Consider the following 15,187-nt stretch of genomic DNA (forward strand, 5'->3'; position numbering starts at 1 on the left):
TGTTCTTCATGGAAAGAGATCTCATCGTGGAGATCCATTTTTAGTTTCTGAAGCTTTGCTTTATCCTAAAAACAACAAAATTCTATGTAAATTTCTTTAAATAATCACACACAGTATATACAGTTATTATAACTGACTTGATTGTAAAAATATTGATCTTCATGGGCAGCTTCCATTTTTCCAAAAGCACCTCCAGCCTCTCGAATAGCACCACCACCGCCTCCGCCGTGGCCAGCACCTGATCCACGTTCACCAACCATTCTCACTTGGCTGTAATGATAAAATATTGATCTTAGAAAGTGTTCCATAATGTTTTACGCTGCCAAAAAGAAGTAAAGTGCAATAGGGCAGTTAAAAATATTCAATGTCCATTTATATCACCTATCAATCAAATAACTATACAATTTAATTTAGAGCACATTAAATTTAAACTGAAAATACAGTGATTATTAAGAAATTGAGCAAAAACCATACAAATAATTTTCTGGAATAATGGTATTGTGACTATTACATAATTCAACCTAATATAGAGAAAATTCAATAATGAATTCTGAAGCTTCTTCTGAAATAAATATCTGAATTAATTTATAAAAATGTTTATTTAAATGTTCTTACTGTACTAAAAACTTAGAGAAGAAGATACTAGAACACGATAAACGATAATACTTTTACTTGTGCCTTGTCCTAAAACCGTGCAATAGCTGATGCCGAATTAAACTACGCAGAAAAGAAAATTTATATAGTTTTGCATTAGTCATTCGATGGAAAACATTCTTTTATACCTCAGCGAAGCCATACTCCGAGAAAACGTAGCGATAGCTCGTTGCATTGTTCTCTACGTAGAAAATTCAAAGTACAGTAGTTTCTGAGGATTCCAATAGAAACCATACACTACTAGTAGAACGACACGTTCCTATTACTTATTCCGGCAGATGGTTCGCAAACCGTCCGTCCCTGGCGCTAGTTTGGCGGCAATATTAATTCAAGTTTTACCCCGAATTTGGGAAATTGAAATTTTTTAAGTAATCCAATATTCCAAAAATTCAAACTGATGACATGTATAATATATTCATTATCAGAACGAACGAGAATATGACCTGTAATATTCAGCTGCTTGATTCTCGATCAATTGCCTTTTAATTTCCGAAGTTTTCAATTCGTTAATTGCTGTCTGCTTTTGCAGCTCCGCACGTTCCAATTCGATGTTTAACATTCTCAATTTGAGCTCGTGTTCCCTTTGAGCCAGCTCCACCATCCATATCGCTCTTTGAGTAGATTCATCTTGATCATTATTGATCCGATCGTTTCTTTCCTTCGTATTGGAGAATGACGTACTCTCTTCTGCTTGAAAACAAACAAGAAGATCGGTACATTTAAAAAAAATATTCGTCAAGGTTATTTTGAAAGTACCATTATCAAATTGTCGAGCATTGGCGTCCGCAGAATGTACCCTCTGTTCAGCCAGATCCATTGGTTCGTCCTCGGATATCCGTGGTCGTTTTTTCCTCGTGTTCGACTTTTTTGTGAAAATTTCTGTCCTGGCCTCTTCTTCCGTGTTGTAGTCGTCGTCGCTATCCGCCTCGACTTTAATTTCATTGACCATCACTTCCGGCGCGGATGCTGTTAGTTTGTCAAGGATCGTCTGCAGATTCATCGGGTTGTCCGGGTCTTCTTGGCTGTTCTCGTCCGAACGATCGCCGTCTCCTTCGTTTTTCCTCGCATTTTCCATTAATCTCCACACCTCGATCGAGAGATTCGATGGACGACATTTGGCAGCCTCTTCGGGGCCCAGACTCTTCACCTATAGGTGCATTTTCGTTTACTTTAATCATTTGGTTACTGCTTTTTAACATTATGCATTTTTTTTGTTAACGTAACTTTGAAGTTGACATATTTCCTACATAACTTACACAGTGCAGAAATATTAAAAGATTCTCATAGCTTGACTATCTATCAACCTCTGGTGTTTATAAAACAGCCCCAAGTAGCAATGAAAATATAGAAAACTTGGGTGAAACTTGGGCTACCCTGAAAAACTGTTCGACAAGTTTTGCATTCAATCTCGTTACTTTGAAAGCGCTCAGGGGTCAAGAACATAAAATTTACATTTTCATCCCCGAAATATAAATTCTCGCTTGATGTTCATATTTTCCAGCAAAGAAATAATACCCTCCAGTTAAATTAGAAACAGTGTTCAAAGGGTAGAATTTAAATTTCTACTCGACAATCGAACGTGTTTAATTTGAAAAATCGATTAACCTTCTCCGCAAACGTGTACATCTCCATTCTGGCTTGTGCTTTCATCCTTCTCCATTGTTCCCTCATCCTGGTGATATCTCGGTCGGTGGAAAATCTGCCACGAAAAGCGCAATAAATCTGTTGCCAGGCTAGAGTTTTCATAGCCGATGCCGCGGCATCGATTTTCTTGTTCTCGATCGCGTTAACGTGGCTTTTGATCAACGAGAACAAAGCGTTCTTCTCCTCTGGGACCCAATTCTGTGTCCTTTCCCTCTTCTTCAGTAACACGGTCGTGGTGGTGGTCGTGTTCGAAGACATTCTTCTTACGAGCTTCGTCTACCAAACGTGCTTCTTTCGTTGATTAAAATTCTTGAAGGTTCGACGCTCGTTTTAATTAATTTCGACTTAACGCCTGCGATCACGGTACGCTCGCGTGTCGTTCCTGTCGCGATTAGCTAATGTTTTGTTATTTCTTTTCCCCTTGTTTAATCGTCGGTTTAAAACAGTCAACTGTTTCGGCGATGACGAGGCGCGTTCGCACGCAGATGTTCAAAAATTTTCATTCTTTTTTAATCAAGCACGCATCTGAAACATTGATATTATCCTTTTCTAATATTTTTACCAATCGTGTACCAAAATTCACTCTTCGAGTTGATACATCCCCAAGAAATCTCACGTTAGAAGTTTCGACGTCCTATCCACGATGGCAGAGATCGATTGGGGAAGGAAAGATCGACGGGTGTCGATGAGAGGAGGCGTCGCGACGCGTTCAGTTAAATCGGAACTAAGGAACGACTAAACGTCGGCCATTTTGGCACGGTACTAGGCGCTCGATATTAACAAATCCTCGATTCCCAGCTAGAGCGAGAGAAACTGTAAGCGTGACTGAGAAGAGTAGAGGGTGAAATGGGGTGAGTGAAAAAGATCGAGAGAGACAGTGGAGATGAGAAAGAGAGGTCGAACGTTCCGCGCAACGCAAACATTGTTTCGTTTCATTTCGCGATCCGTCGCGGAATCATATTGCGCCGATTCCAATATTTCCATCGTTTTATTGCGATTGTGACCACCCCCTTGCCTCGCCGATTCCATCATACCTCTTGTTGTTCGTTTACCTCATCCTCCAATTTATTCGTCGATCGTTCGATCGTTGATCCTTCGAAAACTTTCAAACTTGATACTTCATGTTTATTTTCATATAAATCTTCTATTTTCATCCTAACTCAATTCTTTTGTGTATATTACTTAGTTTCAAATTCGGGTATTATATTTCATTAAAGTATTCATATTTTTTATCTGTTAACTGTTGAAACGTACACCTGTTAAAAATGATAGTAGTTACCGATTCACCCGGTGTAACGTCAGTTCTTTACTTCCGGCACACCCTATACAGGCTGTAAGCTATTTAAAAGCAACCTGTACGAGTCTTCGGACATCTTCAAATCCGCATCGGTATGCATCGAAGCGTTATTCCGTAATCCTTGCAGCTGCGAGCGTGTTCGTCGTATTCGCGGTCTCGTTGTGTAACGACCTCTCATAGCATATAAGATACACGGTCGCTTCATCCTCCGCAAAACCGCTCGTGATGGTGTCGTATCGTGGCGAATAACATTCGCCTCCGGTTACCATAACATAGCCAGTCCCGTGATATCTAAACACCATAAGGGACCATAGTGCAAAGCCAGCAAACACCAGTGAATGTTATTATTATTACTATCGTTTGCTCGTTTGATTCTATAGTGTTGCATAACACGAATTGCGTGTAGATATCGATGGGAATTGGTAAAGTTCAAAGAGGACCTCCAAGGACGATCACCATAGCCTTGACTTTGCTCCTTTGATGTCCCCATGGATGAATTGAATTATTTTCGGGATTTCTGTAATGAGATTCTTTTTGTCAGTGGTTTCGTCAGTGTTAATTATTGAGATGATGTTCTTTGACAATAATACCGTAAGTATAAGAGAAAATGTGGATAGTCACCGCTGTGCTCTGATGAATCAATCGAATTAAAATGTTAAACAATTCTGAAGTCAATTTATCTAGTAGAGTAGGTTTAGTGGTTGATTAGTGTATTAAATGATCTTGATCAAAGTTTTGTGATTTGGTCTCACTTTTCGTCGTGGTTTCCTTTCGCGGAGAAAGGGATCGCGTATTTTTTTTTATTTGAAGGTTAGTGGTTCGATTCAAATGATTGATATTATTTATGCGAAACCGTGGCTCAAACGTTATTATGCTATGGATCAAATAGTGACTTTATTTTATAAACAATTATGGCCCAAAGAAGTTAAATGGCGTGTAAATAGCTTACATAAACAGTACCATTATGCTGCTTGGTCCAATATGGCGACATGCAAACCGGACCTGTATTTTATATAATCACAGCTGACCTACAGACATAGATTTCTTGGTATTAGTGGAAGGGCTTTGTTGATCGGCATTGCAACGAGAATTCTTGAATAATTACCTCTCTCACATATGATTCTGACCTTCAATTTTGCAATTTTTTTTGCCTGCTTCCCTATAAATCAAAAGCTAGACACTATCGATTTTCGAAGCACGAAAACCTCATTGAAACTTTCAGACACGTTGCATTGGTTTCGTTTTTGGTGATTATCGATTGTCAAATGATTCTGTGGAATTGGCGATTCGAGGACGTTTGATATTTTATCTGAGAAATGATTTGTTTTCGTTCCACATTTGTGCGAATTAATTCTACGAATCGTTGAAAGGAAGAACGAGCACAGCGGTGAATATTATTTTGAAAAATAATGGAAAGAAGAGAAGTTCCAGGAACTTCATAGCCGTTTAGGGAGAATAATAAATTATTTCCAGATGAAACATAGCGCGAAGTATCCTACGCTGCCGGCAAGCTTGCCAAAGGATTTGTGTTTGACTTGGAGGAATATTTCTTACACGGTTGAAAGAAAAAGGAACGGAGGTAGCTTTCGAGCAATTTTCGGTTTGCAACATACAGAAGTTGTTCGATTACTGAACGGAGGTATCTTTTTCTCGAATAATTTGATGCAGGATTTAGATGGAGTAGAAGACAATAATTAATTAATTAATCTATATTACTTTTAGTCAATGGTATAGTTAATTCTGGAATGTTGATGGCTATTATGGGACCAAGGTAAGAATCTTTCTCTAACCCTGGAATACTAATTTAATACTCTTCATAAATATTTTTCATAAAATTTAGTTTAAGAATGTGATTATTAACAAGACAAACGGGAAGCAATTCTTCTATCTTCTTTAAATACTGAATGTACAATGTTTCATTTAATCTCCCTCTAAAAGAGAAAGAGTTCACTGATGCGTTTAATATCAGAATTTGCACGGAGCGGAGATAAAACTGGATGTTCAGCCGTGAAAATTACGAGCGTCTTGTATTCCAGGGTTTAATTGTTCCTCGAGAAGGAAAACGGTGAGAAAAGTTTCTCCTTGACTAAGAAAGAAATGTTTTCATTTTGCAGCGGGTCTGGGAAAACTACGTTGCTCGCAACGATCAGTCGACGTGTTAAAGGTTTATATACTACTTGCTTTATAACATCAAAACAAATTTTCTAAAATTTATCTGTATTGCGCCATAATTTTGGAACATTGAGTCACCAGAGATTATTAGGGTATCAAACGAAACAAACAGTCGTGGATCATTGGATTTTATTCTTAATAGGTCGGGCCACAGGTGACATTTTGTTAAATGGGAAACCTGTAGACACTGACCAAATGATAAGGATATCAGGATTTGTTCCGCAAACAGACCTAGCTATCGAATCGCTGACAGTCCAAGAACATATGGAATTCATGGTTAGTTCGATTATTATCACACTAAATAGACATTACTTATTCGTTTAACATCGATCAATCTCAGATCATGATCGAGTCATGGATAACACGTTCATGCTTCACGGTACGTTGAATCGAATAATCAGCTAAGATACACGCGTAACAAGTTAGTGGTTTTAAACGATCCTTACTGTTCGCGGTTGGTTCAACAAGTTTCTATTTAGATTCGATAAAGAAGTGATTGATATCTGATTGAAAATCGGACGGTTCGTGTGGAAATAGTAATTGAACACGATTTATGGGATTTTTAATTGAAACTGATTGAATTAGTATCAGGATTTTTGGAAATACCTATTCTTTTTTAAGGGGTTGCGCCACCCTAGAGCAAGAAAAAATAAGCATATTTTGGGAATGTTTTTTTTTAATGATGGAATAAATCCAAATTCTGTAAGCATGCGTTTATTTTACAACTTATAAACTTCAAAAATTAATTTTTGTATAGCGATTCAAGTGAAAATATGGGCTGTGCAGCATTTCTTCGATGACGCCTCTTTTTTGTAGGGATAAACGGCCGGATCAGCAGCTCTTGCAATTTTTAACTTAGGATAAAAAACCAAAATATTTTCGATTATATATGAGAACAGCTACCAAACTACGTAGGATTTTTTGGATATATTGATTTTTGTAAAAATGGCGTTTGTTTTAAGAGAAAATGTAAAATTTCAAGAAAGAATCGCCAAAAAATTATTTATAACAAAAGAACTATCCAATATAATAAAAAAATCCTACGTAGTACGGTAGAGAATTTAAATGTTAAATTTTCAAATTGATCGGTGATGATCTGTTTGATTTATGAGTCCGGCCAGTTTGAAAAATGGGAATAGGTGCAGCAGACCGGGAGGGGCTGCGCCAGAATTGGAAATTCGAGTACTTAGACATTTTTCCCACCCATAATTTTTTGCTATATCATTTTTAAGGCATTAAGGCACCTTTTAAGCAAAAAAAAATTGCGATTTTTTCAAAATTCTAAACAGGCCCCTTAAAGGTCTACCTTCTGAAATTCTATTGGAAATTTCCTATCGAATTGAACGTTTTATCAATTCATATCGTCACCGTCGACTAATTCGGTTAACTTACGAGAGTGATTAGGTTTCATGGCCATTAAAACTTCGTGATTGTTCCCGCTTGATCAAGGCATGCATGAAAATGGACAGGAGGCTTCGGGCGAACATCAGAAGGCAGCGTATAATGGTTTTGTTGGGAGAACTCGGACTGGGAAAATGTGGAAACTCGAAACTTTCATCTTTGTCCGGCGGCGAAAGGAAGAGGGTCACTTTAGCCGTTCAAGTAAGCTTGTCAATTTCACTCAGTTGACTTTTACCCTTTATCGGATATGCTATCGTTCAATTTACGATTGAACATGATACACGGAGATTAATGATGGTTTGATGTTAATCAATCAATTAATGATTCATTATTGAAATGTATGAATTACGACAGGTGTATAATTTTCATTTTCTTTCAACAAATTTACCGTGACAGTGATTTTTTTTATTCCACAATTTTTTACGTATTCCCATTTTCAATTTACCAACAAACACGCCAAAAGGGTAACAACCCTTTGTAAATTTTCCCCGTCGACACGACTCTCTTTTTACGCGCGTTGCACGAAATTTTGGCCAGCAATTTCCTTAATACGAAATACACATAGGGTAGAGAATTTTTCTAGCTTCTCACCGAGCCGAGTATTCTATTTTGCGACGAACCAACCACGGGGTTGGATAGTTACGGTGCCATGACGGTGGCGAGGACACTCAGGGAGGTCGCTGCCAGCGGAAGAATCGTCATCTGTTCTACACATCAACCAGCTTCCGGTCTTTTGGAAATTTTTCACGAGGTTCTTCTGCTTTCTGGGGGTAGAGTTGCTTTTCAAGGTTCCTCTGCCGACGCCACGGAATTTTTCGATAGGTACGAGAGAATATTTTATCTTCTAAGTAAATTTTAGATTTTTTTCTTTTCTTTAGAATTCAAAGTGGATTTATACATAATATTTTTAGTAAGTAACGTTTTGAAATAGAGTAGTGTAATGTTTTATCTGACATGAAAATCGAGTCCTGCTAAAAGAGTCTCTGCTTCGCCCATATTTCGTTGACGTGACTCTGCGAAAATCAGATACCGACCCATTTCTGGGCGACGTGGCTTTTTCGAGAACGTACGTGTTATCCATTTTTGGATCAATTTCTACTCGACGGTATGGAAAAAAAGGAAATAGATAAGAAAAGCCTAAGTTCAAGTTTAACCCTATCATACCCTATATTATAAGGGTGATTCTGAAATAAAGTTAGGAGATACAAGCTGATAGTCAACGAGTTTTAAAATGTAATTTGGAAACACCGAAACTTTAATTAAATTTCTACTAATTTAAAGAGATCGCGTTTCTTATAATCTTATCAGTTTAAGAATTTCGATCAGGAAAGTTGGCAAGTTTTTATCCTGTGAAATTTAGAACTTAGAAACCTTCTTTGAAAAGGTGCTTTTTAAAAACTGTTCCAGTTTGGATCTTCGTTGTCCTCCAACATACAACAGCGCGGAATTTTACGTGTCTCAATTGTCGATCGTTCGCGGTAGAGAAGCTGAAAGTTATCGAAAGGTACATAGAAAAATAGAAAGTAAAATGTGAAATGTTGATTGGTAAGAAGGTTGATGTTCGCAGGTAAATTGGATCTGCGACCAATATCAAAGATCGAAGTACGGGCAAAGGGTATCGAAATTGATCGAATATTCTTGCGCAAGCACGTCAGAGAACAACGAGCTTCCTTTGATCTTTTCGGATGTCTCTTTGACTCCTCGAAATTTCAAGAAAGCTCGTGGATTCACGCAATTACGTTGGCTAACGTGGCGAACGTACGTCGATTACAAAAGGAACTCCGCTTCCATTCTCCTGCGATTTATAACTTACATGGTGAGACATCGATCTCCTCTACCTATTTCCTTTGAACTTCAATCCACCCTTTGTTCTTCCTTTTTTACTCTCTTTCATTTTGTGCTCGAGTAACTCCTCAATTACTACGTTCTTTTATTTCGTTGCTCGTTGCTCGTTGTTTGTTATGGATTACAGGAAAACCTGAGAGAGTAAACGTTTCGTAAATAGAATTAAATCATTTGCGTTGAATTTTAATTAAAATTTACTAGGAATTTTTTTAATTGTTTTGAAATATTTCATTTCTTTCTGTGCTCCCTTCGTATCATTCGCAGTTCCTTCGAAAATTTCCAAATCCAGCGATTTTCCAATATAAATATTTTCTTCAATTTCTCGAATCCTGACGAAAAATAGATAAACTTTTGTTTAAAGATCATAGGACTGCTAATAGCATCTCCTTACTTGGACGTGGCAGGAAAAGCCATGAATCAGGGCACTATACAAAATATGCAAGGTCTTTTGTACCTAGTGGTCGTCGAGACAGTTTTCACCTTTAATTACGCTGTTTTTTATACGTTTCCGAGAGAATTACCGCTTTTATTGCGCGACATCGCCAGTGGACTTTATGGTCCGACACCGTATTACATCAGCAAGGTTGTCGTTCTGGTAAGCCAATCATTAGATAATAGATTAGATAATAGATTTAGTGGATTTTTGATAATTTTCAGCTACCAGGAGCTATAGTGCAACCATTGCTCTACAGTGGATTCATATTCTCGATCACAGGACTAAAGGGTGGATGTTTAGGATTTATCTACTTTGCACTGCCAGTAGTAATCTGTGCCATTTCCGCTTCCGCTCTTGGTAAGGAATGACGAATTATGGAAATATTTATATAGAGTGATTTAGCTTATGATAAAAAAAATGGAATCTTTCGAACAGGTTGTTTCTTATCAGCCTCGTTTAAATCAGTGGACACTGCCTCTTTGTTTTCTGTGCCTTTGGATTTCCTTGGTCTGATGTTTTGTGGTATCTACTTGCATCTCGGGTGAGAAATATGTATAGTTAGAACAGCCCGGTGTAATTTAGAACTTGAAAACTTATCATTTTTTTATTATTATTAATTTCATTTACGAGCTGGGATAGTGGTACAAAAGGAATATATTTCATTCTTCTAGACATTTAGCACCTGGTATCTCCTGGTTAAAGTACTTATCACAATTTTATTACGGTCTCGAGGCAGTCTCTTTAACGCAGTGGCTGTTAATTGATGACATAAGTAAATAATTTAAGCATTTAAACAGAATCGAGGAAAAGGAACTTTTCTAAAAATCACTTTTTGTATCCAAAGGCTGTTCTCCGGATCCGGAAGAGCCTTGCATATCCAGTGGATTGGGTGTCCTTGAGAAATATGGCTATTTACCATACCATTACACGATGGATTTAATCGGTCTTCTGGCGATATATTCGTTCAGTCATTTAGCTGGTTTCTTGGTGATTAAATACAGAAGTCGTCAAGAACCTGTCTACTAATTTCATCTGAATTTAATTCATCGATTTTCAGTTTATTGATTTTGATAACTATTTAATAATTGTACAGTATCTATAAGTTATTTTGTTATCAACTAGAATAAACTTTGCAGAAACGAGACTTCGTGTATTAATTACAAATTATTATTTTGCTCAATATATTGCTCCAAGTTTTCTTCTCCTTCGTAGACCAAAATATCCAACCAAATTCATTGAAACTGCTAAAATTATGAGACCAATTAAGTCCCAGTAGAAATTGGAATTTCCAAAACCGTATTCAAACATCACTTCCGTTCCATTTCGTAAACAGGGCAAGTCACTGGGTGTTTGACAATCTGAAACGACGAAACAAAGCTTTTATGAATTCAAAAGTGAAAATTAATAAACCCCCAAGGATTTGAAGAACCTCGCGTTAAATATTCACTTTTGATACATCGACAAGAGGTAGAGAATTTTCATAATTGATTTATCGGTGTAATATACTCACCGATGTAGTCTACACGCGACCAATAAATTATAGAGAGAGCTTCGTTCAGGTAAAAGAACATCGAAAAATATTTGAAACACGTCAGGTACGTGGGCAGTGACCTGGAAACACGAACAACCTCATTTGGAAATGCCTAAGATGAAAATTTAATTATTTGGGAATATCTAAAGGAAAATTGTCCAACAACGAAAGCTATACTTAAATCTTCATGAAATCACTTGACAAGAATTTTAAATCAAGTTTAACGCGATACAACGACACGATCTTACCCTCATTTTAACCAACTTCAAACTTGGCTTACTTTACGTGAAATTGAAACATGAAACTAGAAGACTGTAAATAAATCTCACGAAGTGAAATTTCTTTGCAACCTTGTCATATAGGATATCAAAGTACGTGGTTACCTGAGATTATAAAACATTCCAGCGGTTAACAGGAATATCATATCGATGGGTACCATGATGGACGTGACCACGTCGACGTCATCCATCCAGCTGGAAAATACTAAACCATACGCCGTGCCACAAATCGCAGCAGTTGATGTAGCCAGGCAATAAAATAAATAATTCACGAAATCTACTTGAGTGATTAGTACGAGGTACAACACTGTTGTGAAAATTAGTGCTTTTAGTGTTGCTTTTGGTATCTGGAAAAACGACCCCATTGACAATGTGCATTGATAAAAGTTTCTGGACACTTTTGTTTCTATATATTAATCTTGAAGATAAGCTGATTTAAATATGGCAGTGCTGATAAAGAAAGTAATAAAGCAATTTAGCAGATTACTTTTGTTAATCTTGAAGATAAAAATTTACGACATTAAATCAGTAGCAGAGTGTCGAAGAACTTTGATTACCAGTCCAAGAAAGGTGGCACAATAATAAGGGCCAGTATCGTAAACGCTGTTTTCACGTTGAAAAATTAAAAGCTGTCCAGGAAGTTCATAGATCACGGAATAAGCTACAGTGAAGGAAATTTCGGAGCTCATCATGTACAGAGCACCCCTTGCGTTCTGCACACCCTCTTGAGTGCGCGGATTAATTCCCGTGTAAAAAGTCACCACCATCGCCATCGAAAGCTACGATTCATTTAATTTGTAAGAGGAAAATTGATGCTACAAGATATGATATGCAAATATCAGTAAAATACATACACTAGTGGAATTAATTCTGGACACCTTGCATAAAAATATTTTTTATTTCATTTTTGTGCAGTAAATGTATATTCTGCTATGCTAAATGTTTTAAAATTTTAATTTAAATAGATCTAAACTGTGTTATTATTTTTCTTTTTGCGTCTGGCACCACGAAACAACGCATGATGTGAAATAGCCAATCACAGGATGAAAGGATATTCAACGATATATTAATTTTTCTAATATTTAGTCTACCTCCTTTGATGTGTTGAAATTGTAATTTTTATTGTATATTAAAAGTATGGCTGTAAAAGATTTACTGATTTTTTTATATAAGCGACGCCCTAAAATTAGAAAATAATGATTAGAATATAAAATATAAATGATTATATATTAAATAATTTGAATAAATGCGAAATTTAAATAAAAATGTAAGTGTCCAGAATTAATTCCGCTAGTGTAGGCAATTAGAATCAGGAAACATTGTTTTCAAAGTGTTATCTAAGTTTAAACAAAAGGTGGATCAAATGAAGTACAGTTTTAGTATTTGATTTCTTACGAAATAACATATCCATGAAATCCAGTCTACGAAAATTGTTCTTCGGTTTTGAATCCAAATCCTCCAGGTCAGCCAAAAGAATTGCACTATGCACCCAGCTTTCCTGTGAATAATTAAAACCAAATGTGAGCTTCATAAAAATTTCATTTGCCAAAATTTGTTCACCTTTGGGGTTCTATTTCAAGATGGCTTGTATTTGTAATTTCGGGAATTATTGCTAACGAAGATTGCAGAAATGCTCGACAGATTTTATCGATGCACTCATTAGGTGGAGGTTCATCATCATCATCATCATCAAAATTGATTAATGATGATCCTGGATATTTAGGTGATATCAATTTTATGTAATACTCGGACTCGTCGAAACCAACTGGACACTCGTAACCTAGGCTGAATTTGTTAGAAATATTGAGAATGTTTGATATTCTTCTGATATCATTATATGAAATTCACCTGGAGAAAAATTTCGTAGCATCATCGATACTTCCATGATAAGCTGTCCTCCCTTCGGCCATCAGCAAGATATGAGTGAAAAGATTGTACACGTCCATACAAGGCTGATGTATTGTGCAAAAAACGATCGTTTCAAGACTTATCCTTCTCAATGTCTGTATCACTTGCATTGCTGAGAATGTGTCCAGTCCTAAGATTGATCATTTACAAAGGTTCAAGGTTCAATAGAAAGTTCTATATCAGAGCAGCGATATAAAAATTACACGAAATTATAAAAACTTTTTCAAAATTCTTATCATAATTCTCTTACCATTTAGCATAATATTTCTTTATTCTTACCAGTTGTCGGTTCATCAAGGAAAAGTATCTTAGGTTTAGTAATTAATTCACTGGCCAAGGAAACTCGTTTCCTTTGACCAGCAGATAATTTCCCTATCAAGGTGTCTTTACAATCAATTAGACCCAGATCGAACAGCAGTTTTGATATTTGAAATTTTCTTTGCCTCGAGTTGTGGTCCGTTTTTAAAGCGTTCTAAATAAAATGTGTTACCGTATCTATCAAATTCTGATCATTTTTCAATAATTTAAATACCGTGAATCGTAAGTGTTCCTCAATGGTGAGGGAAGTTGGTAACACATCAAATTGAGGCAAATAACTGGATATTTTAGATATAATTTCTCGTGGAAGAATCTGATCGTTTATTTTTACCGTACCTAGGGTCGGTACCACCCTTCCGGAGAGGGTGGCTAGGAAAGTTGTCTTACCAGCACCACTGGAATGAAAAATCATCACGATCTATTATTTTTTTCTGAAATTAGAAGATTAGAGGATCTTCTTGTCTTGTACCTGGGTCCCATTATGGCAATCAGGTTTCCTGTCACTGCACGACCAGATACTGTAACGAGCATTAATTATTATCAAATTATACTCTTCAATTATTCCAGTTATTAAATTCAATCACTTCGAATTTGCACACCTCTTTTTAATATCATTAATGATTCTTCAAATGGTCTTCTTGTTAATTTTCGATAGATTGTTCGCAATAATTCGCGTTTCCGAGGCACAGCCACTGTTAAATTATCCCAGAAAATGGTGGTTTCGTGAAATTTCCCATTCATTTTACGGGAATATCAGGTGTTACGAAATCACGTAAAAGATTTCAGGACTTGCTCGTTACTTCATCACACTTATCAATGTTATCTAAAGTTCTTCGCGATGCAGAAGCAACTCTATCTCAGTGGCTCCTGTAAATCCGAACTAATGACACCATTGTGTAGACAGAGAAGATAAGACACGGAATTTTATATAATCGAATGTCTTCTTTCGTTCTTAATATCATTTAAATGAAGTGTTTTCTTTTCATTCAGAACTTGAATGACTTATTTCATTTCTCATCAATAATTATAGCCATCCTAATCGGGATAATTTCAATTAGAAAACATGAATTTTCTATGAATATCAAGTATACATTTCCTTTGAATTTTAAAATAAAAATTCGTATCCTTATAAGAAAGCTTCAGGAAGTTATATAAAAGCGAAGAATGTTAGACAGAAGTGGAATTGGTTAAGGTCGAAGCTAGGCACCGGTTCACACCCCCTACGAACGCGCGCTTTTCCGCTTTCTCCGATTTTTCCTCACTCGTGTGTCTACGCTACCTCGCGACTAGCCGATGTGCCTACCATCGCTACGCCGAGCTCTTCGTATATTCTCTTCATTGTTTTTACTCAATTTATACATTTTTCATAATAAAGTTTTGTGTTCACTTATAATAATCATTTCTGTTTCGTTTTTGTGTTTCAACCCTTCTCCACGCATATTCAGCACCCACGTGTATAACACCGCAAGACTCTCTCGCGAGCCGCGTGTTTGCCGCTGGGGTACTTGAGACTCAAATCCGAACAATATCACTCTATTGGAAGTTCAAACTTTCGCGTAAAATACTGCACAGATGTAGCAAAACGTGGAATCAGTGTTCTGGAATGTATTTCTGGCATCAAAGAATCATTCGTGATAATCTCAACGAAGGTAGAAAGTCTTGATAAATATTTACTGTTGGAATATAAAACGATTGTTCAGAGT

The 15,187-nt window shown here is 36.6% G+C and overlaps 3 protein-coding genes across 6 annotated transcripts; 1 reads left to right on the top strand and 2 right to left on the bottom strand.

The window, feature by feature from the left end:
• Positions 1-136: 136 nt before the first annotated feature.
• Positions 137-3,019, bottom strand: LOC117604012 (uncharacterized). The gene is made up of 5 exons (XM_034323679.2): positions 2,260-3,019; positions 1,411-1,801; positions 783-1,341; positions 673-717; positions 137-270 (listed from the first exon to the last, which is right to left on the bottom strand). Exons 1-3 carry the CDS (start codon positions 2,554-2,556, stop codon positions 1,076-1,078), a joined length of 954 nt encoding a protein of 317 aa, XP_034179570.1. The 5' UTR covers positions 2,557-3,019; the 3' UTR covers positions 137-270; positions 673-717; positions 783-1,075.
• A 1-nt stretch (position 3,020) lies between these two features.
• On the top strand, positions 3,021-10,475 carry bw (brown). Of its 2 annotated transcripts, XM_034323670.2 has the most exons (15): positions 3,021-3,935; positions 4,002-4,186; positions 5,069-5,234; positions 5,318-5,366; positions 5,710-5,759; positions 5,910-6,043; positions 7,217-7,369; positions 7,752-7,990; positions 8,576-8,672; positions 8,736-8,984; positions 9,375-9,608; positions 9,671-9,806; positions 9,885-9,990; positions 10,121-10,221; positions 10,294-10,475. In XM_034323670.2, the coding sequence occupies exons 2-15, from the start codon at positions 4,118-4,120 to the stop codon at positions 10,473-10,475; spliced, it is 1,965 nt and encodes a 654-aa protein (XP_034179561.2). In that variant the 5' UTR covers positions 3,021-3,935; positions 4,002-4,117. The 2 variants fall into 2 exon arrangements, with proteins under 2 accessions (XP_034179561.2, XP_034179563.2); XM_034323672.2 differs by lacking the exon at positions 8,736-8,984 and having other exon boundaries at positions 3,021-4,186.
• A 110-nt stretch (positions 10,476-10,585) lies between these two features.
• LOC117604007 (protein brown) lies at positions 10,586-14,513 on the bottom strand. 3 transcript variants are annotated; one of them, XM_034323673.2, is made up of 11 exons: positions 14,084-14,513; positions 13,954-14,002; positions 13,699-13,879; positions 13,446-13,638; positions 13,107-13,296; positions 12,819-13,043; positions 12,654-12,756; positions 11,816-12,037; positions 11,364-11,605; positions 10,960-11,060; positions 10,586-10,807 (listed from the first exon to the last, which is right to left on the bottom strand). In XM_034323673.2, exons 1-11 carry the CDS (start codon positions 14,223-14,225, stop codon positions 10,626-10,628), a joined length of 1,830 nt encoding a protein of 609 aa, XP_034179564.2. In that variant the 5' UTR covers positions 14,226-14,513; the 3' UTR covers positions 10,586-10,625. The 3 variants fall into 3 exon arrangements, with proteins under 3 accessions (XP_034179564.2, XP_034179566.2, XP_034179565.2); XM_034323675.2 differs by lacking the exon at positions 12,819-13,043; XM_034323674.2 differs by lacking the exon at positions 11,816-12,037.
• Positions 14,514-15,187: the final 674 nt, after the last annotated feature.

This window comes from Osmia lignaria, chromosome 11, assembly GCF_051020975.1.
Source record: "Osmia lignaria lignaria isolate PbOS001 chromosome 11, iyOsmLign1, whole genome shotgun sequence".
Taxonomy (NCBI): domain Eukaryota; kingdom Metazoa; phylum Arthropoda; class Insecta; order Hymenoptera; family Megachilidae; genus Osmia; species Osmia lignaria.